Source organism: Chrysemys picta, chromosome 4, assembly GCF_011386835.1.
Source record: "Chrysemys picta bellii isolate R12L10 chromosome 4, ASM1138683v2, whole genome shotgun sequence".
In the NCBI taxonomy this organism is placed as follows: domain Eukaryota; kingdom Metazoa; phylum Chordata; order Testudines; family Emydidae; genus Chrysemys; species Chrysemys picta.
In genome coordinates, this window is record NC_088794.1 from 108153952 (window position 1) to 108168845 (window position 14894).

Genomic DNA, 14894 nt, shown 5'->3' on the forward strand with positions numbered 1-14894 from the left:
TGGCATAAAGTCTCCCAGATTGGCTTCAGTAGCCTCCAGGAGATCAAGCCTTATTCCAGGAGACTCCTGGCCAATCTGGGAGGGTTGACAACCCTAGTTAAGATGGAATTTTTATAAGCTGAAACATGCACATGGGTTATTTTCTTTCAATCTTAGAGCCATTAAAGTTACAAATATAGCACCTGCTTGGGTAGACACTTGCACCTGTTCAGCACTCCATTAAAGTTAATGGGGTTCCCATGGTCTGACCCCAGGAGTCCAGGACTGGGACCTGAGGCCTCATCCTGCAAACACTCACTACCTATTGTTCTTACTACTATACGCAGTTTAACACAACTTCTGTGCAAATATTCATGGTAGCAACACTATGTAAGTACTTGCAGGATCAAGTACTTCATTCAGAATGGCACTTTGCAGAACTTGAATGTACCTACAACTGGCATGTTTTATATCAGATGAATGTTTGTACCTCTAAAGAGCAGGTGCCACTGGAAACTGAAATTTCCTAGAGCCAAAGAAAAGCTAGTCTGCAGGCAGATAATGACTGCCTGACCTGAAGGGACCACACTCTCAGGGCAAGAGATAGGTAATGCAATCTCTGTATGATAGCTCTCATCCTAAATAGATATTTTTGATTGTACCAGATGGCATACAGTGTCTTTGCAGAGATTCTGCAGTCCACACAGCCTTGTGCTAAAAGTAGGAAACCCATAAAATTCAAGGCAACATGTTCAGCATGAACTGGCATCCTAGAGATGTACGGTCAGTGCTTTAATACTCAACTCCCACAAAATGGAATTTAATTACGTGAGGCAGCCCTGAGTTTCTCCCTCAGCAGTCCTTCCCTTCCTCCCCCCACCCCCATTTCTCTCCTTTTCCTGTATATCTTTTTTCTGTCAGGTACCTGTTTCTTAAAAATAAAGGTGTGTGTGTGTGTTTCTGTCCCCTGTTTATTTTACATTGCAGCTTTGTAAGTATAGACTTTTTGAATAAGTAGCAACAATTAAGACAAGATCAAAGGGTTTTCCTACTATTAAAATTTTATACAGAGAATGCACAATGAAAAAGTTATGCTGGTCATCTAGATATAAGAAATAGACAAGTAATTACATCATGCTCTCTCATGGATGTACTACAGAATAAACTATTAACATTTTCAGATTATTCCAAAGGAACCAAATAATGTAAGTACAATCACTCTATTGAATGAAGAATGTGGGAGTAAAAAAATCATCCACTCCAATAGTTTAGTGTCTCCCGCTACAGTATATCTAGTCATCTTCTAAAATGTTTTACTCAGTGAAGGTTGTCTGCTTGGATACTCTCCCTACCCTCTCTGGGATGTAAAACCATCCAAGATCTTCAAGCTGTAGCAGGTCATCAGACTATTAAAACCATAATCTCATGGAAACCTAACATATAAATTAAAATAATCTACCCAGCCTGTTGACTTTAACTGTGCTAGTGCTCTATTGTATGAAACATCAAAATCACTCCTAACAAATAGTTTTCTCCCCCAAACATATCAATATCTCTGCCTGTATGTCATCCTCTACTTCAAGACCATAACAACAATTTCAAGAATTAAGCCAAGCAATTCAGGTTACTTGATCAAATTCAGGCATAAAAATTAGCAGAGATATGTGATATATAGAATAGTAGCTCAAGTGTTCCCACCAAAAAAAAGTTCACAGAGGTACTTAAAATAATTTGCCTTCTCTCATTTGACTCCATTTCATCAGTTATTTCTCATGGTTTGGCCTTGATAAAGTGTCTGCATACTACATAAAATGTTTGGCTAGCATAATTTATTTTCAGAAGCTGGATACATAATGGATGCAATTCCTCTGTTTTGGAATTTCTTTTTCACATTAATAAAATTCCTTCTGCCTTTTAACAGCATTACAGTGCGGATCAAGGATATTACTTTCTTTCTTCCTGTAATACCAAATTTTCAATGGGTCTGATAGCTTTTAGGGTGCTATTTTGTGCATGTTCATAGGATAGTTTGGGATGGTATTACAACTGAAGGAAGCCTTCGAGCAGAAATTAAAGTTAAACTATTATCCACAAGGTGGTGGTCCCCAAAAATCTTTCAGCAGTTTTGCACACAAAATATTGCCAAATCCTTAATCTCTGGTTTTCCTTGAACTTCCACAACTCTGCAATTTATAATCATTTAATGACTCTCTGCCTCGTCTGTGATATTACCCATTTTGTAATTACTGAATATGTCCATGAATGCAACATCAAAACACAACAATCAGTTTTCAAGTGTTACCATCCCATCTGAATTTCTAATTTTCTCTAATATTCCATCTACTTTGCAATTGATCTTGGTAAGAGATCTTAAAACAATATCAATTTTTATTAAATAAGTCTGCTCATGCAATCATTTGCTGTTTTTGGGTTCATCCTGTCTCACAGAGCACAGATTTGGTGGGTGATGCTTCAGGGGACTTAATCTTTCACATATTTTTGCCTCTTTGGTTCACAGTTGAGAAAAGGTTTTTTTAAGATTGACTAGTGGGGGTTTTGTTTTGTTTTATTTGCAATTGTAAATTTCATCCAGTCTCCCCATCCATGGGAGTAAAAAGCAAGAGGGAGCCAAATTAATAAACTGACAGCAAAGCTCTCTCTAACCATGTCCTTCGAGCTTGTCCTATTACCTCATCCTTTCATTTTAGTTTTGTTGCCAAATGTGTGTCACAGACTCAGTCAGACTCCATGCTTAGTGTAGTTTATTACACTAGATGTGTTAAAATAAATAAAATGGTGTTGATATGAGAGTTGAAAAAGTGAATGGAGTCTACGGCAGTTTGATTTTGTGATTAGAGAGGAATTTCATTCTGCAGGAAAGGGCTTGAAGCCCAAAGAACATTGCAGTAATTTCCTATGATCTCACCTTTTATTTTATTTTATTTGGGATTTCTTTGTTCTCATGCAGAGAAGGCAGAAGAGCAAGAATAAAGCTTTTGGAGAGTTCTATAAATTAATAAATGCCCAAACTTTTGATTTTAGTTTTTACGCATGTATCTCAAATTAGGTTTTTCCACATAAGTAGTAAAGCTTTGGTATATTTGTTGGAGTTACCGTAGGATATCATTCTGATATCTTAACAGTGATAGCACAATATGCGTGCCTCGAAGCCTCGAAACAGATTTCTGTTAACCTGTTCCTTATGACATTGTTGCATATTCATGAAGTTCGAAGGGCCCTGTTTAATTTTTACTAGTGAGACAAAAAGAAAACAAAAAAACTCCTCACCGTTAACTGTTGTTCTTAGTAAATTATTACTATGCTATTTAGCTCTGTTACTGCAAGAGGAGAACTATTTCCTTGGGTAAATGTCGGTCGTCTCCAGTGCAGTCTCTCTTTAGTAATAGTAAAATATTTTTAGCTGTTATTGGATGCTTTATATCTAATTGCTGACAGGCATTGTGCTCAAATTAATGCTCAGCTCCAGTTATAATATCATTATGTCATCACAATGAAAAATTCTAATTAAGATGATCTGTTTGCCAGGAAAAAGTTTAGTATATCAATGAATCTATTTTATCAGGGGTGAGCAGTTTGCTCCCCATCCCCCCCAATCAGAGCCTGAATTATTAGAAAAACATCACAGATGCATGCTGCATTGGACAAAGAACACATGCCTGCATTTAAATCATGTATATCTTACTTTTTACTGATGTAATTGTGAAATATGTTCTTTTTGCATTCATAATTAGGGGGTGGAACAGATGGTGAAGGCTTAGTTTAAAATAATCTGTCATTAAAATAACCTAGCCTACTGGTAATTCTTCACTCTAACTGGAGTTTAGGTCAGGGTAACAGGGTTTTTTGCAGCATTGGAATACAGGAGAAGGAATTAGGGACTTCATGGATAGTATGATATATGAGGATATTCCCCAGAAGGACACTATAGTAAGATTTCAGTCTCTGAAATTTGGCTGTAGTGAGAATATGCAAAAATACCAGGGACAAAATTCCTTCTACAAATATAAATCCATTTAACAATGCATTATACATTGTACTCATTCAAAGTGGTACAGTTAGTTTCATATCCTACAAGGAAATAATTCCACAGTTTCACAAATACTGGAAGATCCATTCAGTGTTTTGGGTTAAAAAAAGTCTTACATTTTTTGCATTATATAGATGTCAGAGGCTATAAATTATAATTATTGGCACTATTATTGAGAGGTGATATAGCTACTGACTTTTACATCTGAATCTTACTTCCTTCATGTCTACCACGTAGTCTTACTGAAATATGACATAGGAAATCTTGTATCAGTCCTGTCTGGCTAGCTTAGACTGTTTTTAGTAATAAGAAGACTGTCAATAAATCAGACACCTGCATGTCTTTAAAACATTTATTTAAGTGTTTCCTCTAGGATTTTGTTCTCTAACTGCTTTGAAGAAAGCATATAGATTTCAGCATGGTATTATGATAAATCTTCTTGAGGAGGGGCAAGAATTAACATTTGTGTCGGATCTTTTTCATCTTAATCCAACCTTGGTTAATAATCAGAAAATTCTACATAGTGGGTAAGAAGATGTAATTAACCTTTTGACCCCAGAATCTTAATTAGAGCCTGTTGAAAACAGTGGGGCAGTTTAAAAAAAATTAAAAAGTAGCCTGTGGTGATTGAAACAACATAATAAATAATGGTTTTCTCAAATCAAAATTAAAAAGTGCTATGAAACTTCACCTTTAATCACATTTTATACATAAGTAATAAGTATAAACTGTCTCAAAATAAGAGTGTTATTAGTCTTTTTCTTAGATCAAAGATGCCCCCAAATTTGGCCATCGGAGGGCCTCATTAACAACTTTCAAGAACCCCAATAGTGAGCATAAAATTGAGCTGACGGCAGCCAACCTCACGTTAAAAACAAAGGAGGAAGGGAGGTTGAGAGTGCAGGTCCCAAAATGTATATTCCATCTATATCTGAGTGACCTCTGCTTATGTGAAAATGGAGCATTTTGTGAAGTCTGTTTAGTCTCTGCATGCCGCACCTCTGTACTAAGTTGACAATGGCTATGGAACAGAGTGTAGAACTTTGTAGCCCATGTCTGGTCCACAGGTCATGCTTGCCTTTGTTTTACAGAGTTTCTCTTTAGAAGTCTGGTCTTTGGTAGTTACTCTGGGGTCTTCAACTTGAAAGAGAGCTTTACAATTTTGCTAGAGGGAAACACCTGTGTTTTTCTAACAATAGTTATGCAGTTGAACATATGTATATAATTCAAATCATACTTCCAAGAATATCTCTTTGCTAAATAAAAATTGGCAGCAAACATGTAGTGTACCATGGTGTCAAATACTCTTCTACAAGACACCTTCCCATAGCCCCTCCACCACCATTGTTTGAAGGCTGGATGGTGTCTTGGTGTGCATAAAGGACACAAGCTTTATGAAAAATTGAAAAATTTCAACACGCATTACCTAAATAATAAATATTCATAAATAATACCTATGAATAACAAATGAGACAGCCCTTCACAGATACTGTTTGACCTGTATAAGAAACAACAACATTGGCACAAGGGTGCTTAGCCCATCTTTGCCCTCTCATATATTTAAGATGGACTAGATTACATTAGAAGGTTTTCCTATTTTTGCGGGAGGCGTTGTCCTAGATACTGGAAATAGAGTTTGTCTTTTCCTTCCACCACTTTTGGTTTTTCTCGCATTGTCTTGCATTTCAGGAATTGAGTAGTTAGCTCCTTAGTAAGCTAATAGGCAATGACTTTTTCAAAATGTGATTAGATGCACATTATATACAACTCATTTTGCTCTTCTGACCCTTTCAAATGCTGAATTCTGTCAGTGTTGATATACAAGTATAACAAGGGCAGGGGGTATGGGAGAGGAGAGAGAAAATAAGAGGAGGAGGAGGATGCATCCACTCTCTAGTCTAGTAACTCAAACTAGCAAATTGGAGGAAATCTTATGGGAATGGTCATGAGTGAGTCACACAGAGAGGAAAAACGGCTTTGTGGTATCCTTCTCTGGCACCACCAATCCAGGAACATCCCAGCCATAGTGCTTCTCGGGCAACTCCATGAGACAAAGGTGGAGAACAGCCTCCCAGAAAGGGATGGAGGAGCAGGAACAGCCACTCTTACACCAGGAAGGAGTAGAAGATAAAAGCTGTTTAACTGAGAGAAGCGACAAATGGGTGACATGAATGAGTCACTATTACAATGAGAGTTGGCAATGACACTTGTAATTAAAGGTGATTAACACTTTCCATTGTAAGTCCCTGTTTTCAGTTGCTCTTAACTTTTCAAACTTTAACCATTCAGGCTGAAATTTTCCATGCCTTGTGTCTACCTGAAGATAACTTTTTTGTTTTGTTTTGTTTTTTTAAAGTTTCAGCAAAAATGGTTGAGCTGTGTCCAAAAATGAGGTTGGGGAAAACTATGCTGCTTTGTCAATATTAAAAATTTTTTACTGCCATTTTATTGAGAAGCTTAAATTCTTAAATGTGATGGGGCTCACACTTACACTTTGTCCACGATATAATCCAGGTGCCTTTTACTATCACCCATAGGTGCTGACTCCATGGGTGCTCTGGGGTTGGAGCACCCACAGGAAAAAAATGGTGGGTACTGAGCATCCACCGGCAGCCCCCCCCAACAGAACCTGCCCCTCACCCCAGCGCTTCTTGCCCGCTGGTGGGCTCCACTGATCAGTGCCTCCCCCCGACTTCCCCACTCATACCACCTGCCTCAGATCAGCTGTTTCATGGTGTCAGGAGCCACTGGGAGGGAATATGGAGGAGTGAGGGCACAACACGCTCAGGGGAGGGGGCAGAACAGCGCGGGGAAGAGGTGGGGTGGGAAGAAGCAGGGTGAGGGTGGGGTCTTGGGGGAAGGAGTGGAGTGGGGGCAGGGCATGGGCGGAGCCAGGGGGAGTACCCCCCGTCAGATTAGAAACTCCACGCCTATGCTGTCACCACAAAAATTCCACCCAGATTTGGCCAAATGATTATATAATGTGTCAAACAAGCTAGAAAAGATCAGTGAGGCACTCATGCTGAATTTACCCTTTCTCATAATATAAGAACAAAAAGGCTGGAAATGTAAAATTGACAAGAGGAAGAACTTTTTATGCAACATATAATTAATCTATGGAACTCATTGCCTCAAGATATTATTGATACAAAGAGCATAATGGGATTCTAAAAAGGAACAGACATTTTTATGGGTAATAAAGAATATCTTCAGTAATTCTAGTTAAACATTTGTGCTTAATGACATAAGCCAACTACTAACAGCCTGAGTTTAGGGAAAAGCTTTCCCAGTTGACCTCTTATTGCATAAATGTCCACTATGGATATTTCACACATTCCTCTGAAGCATCCGATATTATCCACTGTTGGATACAGGATTAACATATCTAGACCAGTGGCTTGATTCAATATGGCAATGACTGTGTTCCGTAGCCAGCGTGGGGAGATAATGGCAGCATGGTAATGAGTCAACGGGATGTGAAAGAGGCACTCTATCAAATACACCAACACATGGCCACATAATCATAGAGTTTTCAATACTATTTATAGCAGGGGTTTAAACATTAATGTTCCCTGTAGCATTGGTAGCCCCATGTTCCTGAAGGACACCTTAAGCCACAGAGCTTTTAAAGGAAGCCTCCTCTTCTGACCTTTCTCACAGGGGAGGGGTAAGAGAATGGGACACAGACACAGTAGCAGAAGAGATGTTAGAGAATAGAGGATGCCACATTTATAAAGGTTTTAATTTTGCCCTTGTACAGATCTAAATCTGAGTTCCATCATTCCAGATTTTCCACCTGTTATTGACATTAAAGTTCAAGGAGCCTACGTTAATCATTTGCGGGGTGGGTGGGGGGCAAGATGATGGTTTATAAGATGCCATAAACTGCTTGCATAGTATAAATGTTTTTACTTGAAGAAAGTCTATGTAAATTTACATTTTTATTAATTCATAAATATAAATTAGAGAGCCTTTCTTTAATGCAATATCTTTTGTGATTGTTTGTTTTCCAATGCGTGGTTCATTCTTTTGAGAAAACACAGATTTTTGAACTAATTCCACCACCTACTACATCAGAGAGAGGTGAACACTTGCCAAAGTCAGCTTCTGACCGGCAGTATGTTAGAAATTAATCAAGAAGCAGAGGAATCAAAACATTAAAAAGCTTCAGAAATCACTGCTTTGTATTTGAAAGAGAGTGAAATTATTGCAGTGACTTTGGCATGTTACATTTTTCTCTAAATTTGTGTGCAGCTCTGTTATCTTGTTCTTCCAAGAACATGTTGATCTCAAATGTAATACATTTGTGCTTTACACATACCTCTATCCCAAGGCTTGGATTTGGGATGTTTCCTCATTTGCAATTTCTTATAGTATTACTAATCTCTATAAATGTGTGGTTTTGTTTCGGCAAACTTTACATATGTGTTTTGCCAATAATTGGCCTCAATAGAGGAATAAACATGAAATGCCATGTATTCCCAATGAAGAGGCATATTTTCATCGTGATGTGTAGTGATTTACTCCATGTATCAAATTTAGAATATATCTCTTTGTTTATTAACTGCAGTCATGTTTCAAAAGTTGTGACTTAATGTCTATAATCATATCTTGATTTTTCCATTTGCAATGGAAACCAGATCTAAAGACTTGAGCCTGTCAGAATAAAATTGAATCTAGTTTTACACTAAAGGGATGAAACTCATAAAATTTCTATAGACCCAACATAGTTGACAGTATCTGTTGATTGGCTTTGTTTGTTCTCCCACAAAAGGTACATGTGTGTGTGTGGGGGGGGGGGGGGAGGTTGGAGTAATCCTAGATTAATTAACAAACTATGGAGGTCCATAATGGTTCAAGTGATGATCTGAATTTTTCTCTTGCTCAGTTTTTTGTGAGGGGGAATTTCCCCCTTTGCTACTACATAATTTTTGCATGTAGAAAAACTGAAGTATATTTAGTATTATTTTTTCCTTATTTCTTGTTTCATGCAAATGAGAATAAATTACACATAATGTATCTATGATGTAAGGAAGACAAAACATTCCTCATACTTTGGTATATACCTGTGTGCTGTTTGTGCATATATAAATACAATATACTGTAAAAGAATTGTATTTGGAATACAAGTTAAAAATGTTTATATAGAAAACAAAACATCATCGTCAATTTAGTGTTTGATGCCTTTGTTTTAATCTGTTACCAGCTTTGCATCAATCTATTTACTTTTTTTTTTCTTACTCTGCAGTCCCTGGATGGATTTGTATTTGCACTAAACCAAGAAGGAAGATTTTTGTACATTTCAGAAACCGTCTCCATCTATTTAGGCCTATCCCAAGTAAGTAAAAATTTTCGATTCTAGAATGTAATTGTGTAAGCTGCACTCTTCTGCTAAAGTAATAATCTGTTTTGCAGTATTTTGCATGAATTATGGAATCCATTACTAAAGGTCTGTGTCTGGTTCATTCTGAGAAGTAATTGAGAAGTATATGTGTCAGTATTGAATGTTCAGATAAAATAAACTTGGGCCTGAAAACTTTTTGTCACAAAGGATCATTATTAATTTATTGAGAACAAATGAAGTTACTTTTCTCAGTTGTTTTGAACTTTAAACCTCTATACCTGCTAGGAAAGGGACACACTAATAGTACTTCCCTTGTGTCCTATTACTGGATGTTTATGGAGTACCCTTTATTATCCTGGGAGCTGACACAATGACAGGGAGTCATTTGGAGTCAAGAAATGCTGAAAGAGACCATTAAAATGTCTTGCAGGGAGGGTTCCAACAAGGACATATTTTGTAGCCTTCACAAATGTTCACTAATACGAAATGACAAATTTATAAAATACAGTATTTTGATTATTTGCAGTTTAATTGCTGACATCTGTTTTTCAGAGGCTAAAAGGGAAGGAAAAAGGAAAAGTTGCTTGTTGTGGCTTATTGCTAATCCTACTGCATTCAGAGGCTTCTAGCCGAAATAGCTCCCTTCTATTTGGATTCAGAAATGCAGCAGAGAGTTTTTGCATGATGATTTGCCAAGTAGGATAATCTACTTCTAGTACAGTCACCCTGAGGAGATAAAAATTGAGATAATGTTTGTGTCTGCTCTTTTAAATGGGGACCCATAGTGAACTTGTTGCTTGAGTAAGTTGGCACAGCTCAGAGGAGGCAACTATTAGTATTGGAAGCTTTCAAAAACTAGTGATTTTGCTGTGCCCCTGCTACATTAAGAATGAGATTTTAAAATAATGAGAGAGATTTTAATGTTTGGTGCAGAAAAAGACCAAATTTAAATATTATCTGATGAGAATTAGAATAAGAGTTATTAACTCTGCAAAGAACATCCAAGCAATTGGCTATAGTGTGTACAGCAATTGTGTTTTGTAGAGGCTTTAGCAAACCAAATGATAGAAATAGAAACGGAACTATTTTTAATTTACTATTCATATTCTTGTCTCTCATTGAAGTCCCTAGTTTTGTAATGGGCTTTAATCCCTGCCTTAATCTGTTTGGGAGCTAGTATCAAGGATCTCAGGTTTTGAAATTGGTGCACCACCATGTTGCTAAAACAGTAAAGAATCAGAACTTTAATGTTGTTATTGTCTTAAGCTCATATTAATCTGTTTTATGCATAGTATCCAACAAAGTTTAATAAGCCAATAAAGAAAAAGGATGAATAATTAGTTTAAGCAGGTAAATGCTAATTAGGGAACTCCTGAAAGGCATCCATTATACACTAGCTTAAAACAAATTTTACAGCCCTGGTTAGTGGTGTAATCCAAATTCTGTCAAGGCAACTGCATTTTCTGTAATTGAGATGTGTATGTTTGCTTTGCATAACAGATGGCTCTGTATGCTTAGACTGATAGCTAGGAAAATAATAATTGCATTATTCTGGCCAAAAGAATATTAGCTCTTGGGTTTTGGCCATTTCAGTCAGTCCTCCTGCCAGCACAGCATATGCACATATATGGATTGGATTTTCAAGGAAATTGATGCATCTGGAATAGTGTGGCCATCTGAAATATCATCTGTTAAAGAAAAATGTGGCTTTAACCCTATGCTAGTCTCTTGTAAAAGCATTTTCTTCCACTGATTTTTAACTGCAATAGCTGGTAAGACTCTCCTTATTCTAAACTTGTGTCAAGTTGTTGAGACATTACACTTCTCCTTTGAAGTAAGTATTCAGATGAATAAAACAATTGCTATTTTTATTCCTTATTTGTGTGACTGTAGCACATAGGACTTTATTAATGGACCAGAACACTATACTAGGTTCTATACAAACATGGAACAAAAAAGACATTCCCTGTCCCAAAGGGCTTACAGTCTAAGATGAGAGACAACAGGGGGATGCAGGCCAGTGGGGGAGTACTAAGAACCAATAAGACAATATTGGTCAGCCTGATGAGATGTGGTCTCAGCACATCTTCAGCCTAACCATTGACACATTTTTTGTAGGCTTAATGGAACAGTATGGTTTTGAGGAGGGTTTTGAAGGAGGATGAGTTAAGATTTGCAGAGGTTTATGGGTAGCTCCTCTCAAGCATGAGGGGCAGCATGGCAGAAAGCACAACGGTGCTTGTTAGAAAATGTAACAAGTGGATGATGGAGGCTGGCATCCTGATCAGATCGGAAGCGGGAGCTGACATTGACATGAAAGGTGATGAGCAGATTAGGGATAGCCATGAAAGGCCTTGTAAGTGAAGATGAGTAGCTTATGTTTGATGTGCTTGAGACAGGAACACCAATGGAGGGATTGCCTACACATATTACAGTATTTGACATATCGTAACATCTCTTTGCATTTACTAATCAAGGTATCAGTGAAAAATTTTGTTGAAAAATCAGGCTCAAGATTGTGGACTTCATCACCATAATAAGTGAAATCTGCTGAGGGCCTTTGATTTACCCACTAAAATATGTCTAGTTGGTGTCCCCATCAATCTTTGCTTAGGACATTTGTATTTTATCAGGCCATAAATGAGTAAACATTGTGTACATTGTATACATCCTTACCACATTTTTTTTAATTGCCTTCCTGTAAATGCTGTAAAATCTTACAGATGCATCACTAGCAGCAGCTAAAGGAAAACTGCAATCATGCATACTAAATAGCTATTCAAATGCTTTATTTATTACAAAGAGCTGATTGGCAAAAATAGCCATGCAAACAAATTCTCAAAGTACAAAGGAAATGCTAATATGTCACTACAGTAATTTCAAAATAGTCCAAAGTGAGGAAGCCATTGCAGTATGTTATTTCATTGAATTGTGATATGTGATGAAGCTGGCAAGAACAAGCATTAATGGGATATAAACACATAAGATATCTTGCCTCCAATTCTTTGCATTATAGAATCATAGAAATGCAGTGCTTGAAAGGATCTCGAAAAGTTATCAAGTCCAATCCCCATGCTGAGGCAGGACAAAGTAAATGTAGACCTTCCCTGACAGGTGTTTGTCCAACCTGTTCTTAAAAATCTCCAATGACTTGGATTCCACCACCTCCCTTGGAAGCCTATTCCAGAGCTTAACTACCTTTATATAAAGTGCTATAAGATAAATATTACTTGGTTCCTCTGTGAGGCTAGCTGAAGGTAGATTTGTGTAGAATGCACCCTGTAGACACTTTGTGAAACTTCTAAAACATTTCATAACGTAAATTCTAAGCTTCTTCAGTTGATTCCTCTTCCTGAAGTGCTGGCTTATGAGTTTTATTTTAATGTTTAGTGCTGCTTTGCTTACAGTGCTTTGTTTTTGTTTTTTTGTCTTTTTTATTTAATATGAATGAAAATTAGGTAGCTCGTTTTTTTAGAAATAAACAGGAAAAATGTCACATCCAATTAAAAGAAAACCATCGTTTGACCTAACGTCAAAGGATGAATGTAGAGTTTTCTCCACAAGCCCAATTTTTCTCTTTTGTGTAACTTGAGAGTCAGTGATTCAATAAAATGGATGCTGCTGTGCAAAGTAAGATTAATAGTAAAGAAATCTGATAATACTAATATCTCTAAAGCTAGTCTGGGACTGATAATAATGAGGTTATTTGTTACAAAGTCTGGGCCTACTTTAATAATAAATAAAAATTGTAATAACTAGTCTTTCAACGTTGTAATGAATGTACATTGCAAATAGACACCAAAATAGATATATTTGGGTTTTAAACACTTTGGCCTGGATTCACAAAAGGATGTACGTGCCTAAATCCCGGAATCAGACCCTCCTGGCATTAACAACCCCCCCCCCCCCTCCTCAGCTGCCTCCAAATTGTGTAGGTGCCCAAAATTACTTGGTACCTAAAATTTTTGAAGTAAAAGGCACCCCTCTTTCTACTTCTGAGCACACTCACTGCAGCCCCATGCCAGGCACTCAGATGCCTAAGCCCCAGAGTGATGCACAAATTGGCAGAAGGTAGGTTTTCCTCTGCCTGCAGGGTTCAGTCCGGTAAGCATGCTCAGACTTTATCTAGTGGATTGGCTCCTGTATATCAGTTTACAGAAAACAGCTTGGAGGAGTTGGGGAAGGGGAAGGAGACGTTCCCTTGGAACGTTTATCCCAGTGACTAAGGAACTCCCCTGATTGGTGGCAGATCCCAGTTCAAATCCCTTTTCCCCCTCAGATGAAGTAGGAACCTGAACTGGAGGTTTCTCACATCCATACTGACATACCAGGTGAGTATCCTAACTACTGGGCTAAAAGTTATGAAGGACCATATCCTCTCCCCACCCTCTGCCTTCTTGCTAAAAGCACCTAACACTAGAGATGGTTTATAGCTAAGAATCCTGAGCAGAGGAAGGTGTCTCCCTGTAGCCCAGACTAAGGTGCCCATCTCTCAGAGATGTGCAGGGTTTACCACACATCCCTTCAGGGCCGCCCGGGGAGGGGGGGGGGCAATTTGCCCGGGGCCCCGCAGGGCCCCCCACGAGAATATAGTATTCTATAGTATTGCAACTTTTTTTATGGAAGGGGCCCCTGAAATTGCTTTGCCCCAGGGCTCCTGAATCCTCTGGGCGGCCCTGCATCCCTTGGCTTTGTACCTCCCATTGGCTACCTTATGCGAGGAGCCTCCTTGCATGGTGGCTTTTGTGAATCCCATTCTGAGGTGCCTCTCTCTTCCCATTCATTGTATTGAAAACCTAGGTGCTGAACCTTGTGAATCCCAGTGATTTTCTAGACACCTACGTTTCTTTGTGAGTCTAGCCCTTTATCTTCAGGCTAGTGATGACCGGGAATTTTATGTTAGTTGGTTTGCAGAATTTGATTTTAGAGTGCTTCTTCCAAAACAGTTCATTCTGGAATGGCATTGAGAACAGTTTCAGAGAATATCAGATGCACATTTGTGGCAGATACTAAGAAGAAGAGATGAAGGAAACTAAAATAAGGGTTTAAAAGTTAGATGAAATGGGCTACATTGTATAGGCCATATCCTCAGCTTGTGTAAATCTGCATGGTTCCATTATGATTTGGTCCAGTATAAAGTATTCACATGTAGACTCATGATCATTTAGAAGCTTGCAGTGCATGTGTACATGGGGGTTTCTGCAGGGGGGGATTTTTGCATGGAATTATTTACAGCAGTAAAACATGTTAAGAAAAATTCTGGCCCCATTCAAGTCAATAGCAAACTCCCATTGAATCCAGCTGGGCAGGATTTTACTCCTGGAGTAGATGAGTGTGCTCAGAAGCAGGAAAAAAAAAGCACCTAAAAGGTGACTTGCAATGGGTACATGCCACTTTTCACACATCTGCATCAGGGGTGCAAAAATCCCCAATGCAGGCCAGCTGTGTTTGTCTGTCCAGCCACATTGCAAATCCAGCAGACAGTCTGAAATACCAAGAAACTACCATCCTTTGAAAATGAAC

General features: G+C 38.1%; 1 protein-coding gene across 11 annotated transcripts in view; it reads left to right on the plus strand.

The window, feature by feature from the left end:
• Nucleotides 1–14894, plus strand: part of NPAS3 (neuronal PAS domain protein 3) — an 801528-nt gene that overhangs the window by 540495 nt on the left and 246139 nt on the right. For all 11 annotated transcript variants that reach the window (XM_065595458.1, XM_065595453.1, XM_065595454.1 and 8 more), the window contains one exon: nt 9276–9365. In XM_065595458.1, the coding sequence (XP_065451530.1) occupies nt 9276–9365 (90 nt within the window). The remainder of the gene's footprint in view (nt 1–9275; nt 9366–14894) is intronic.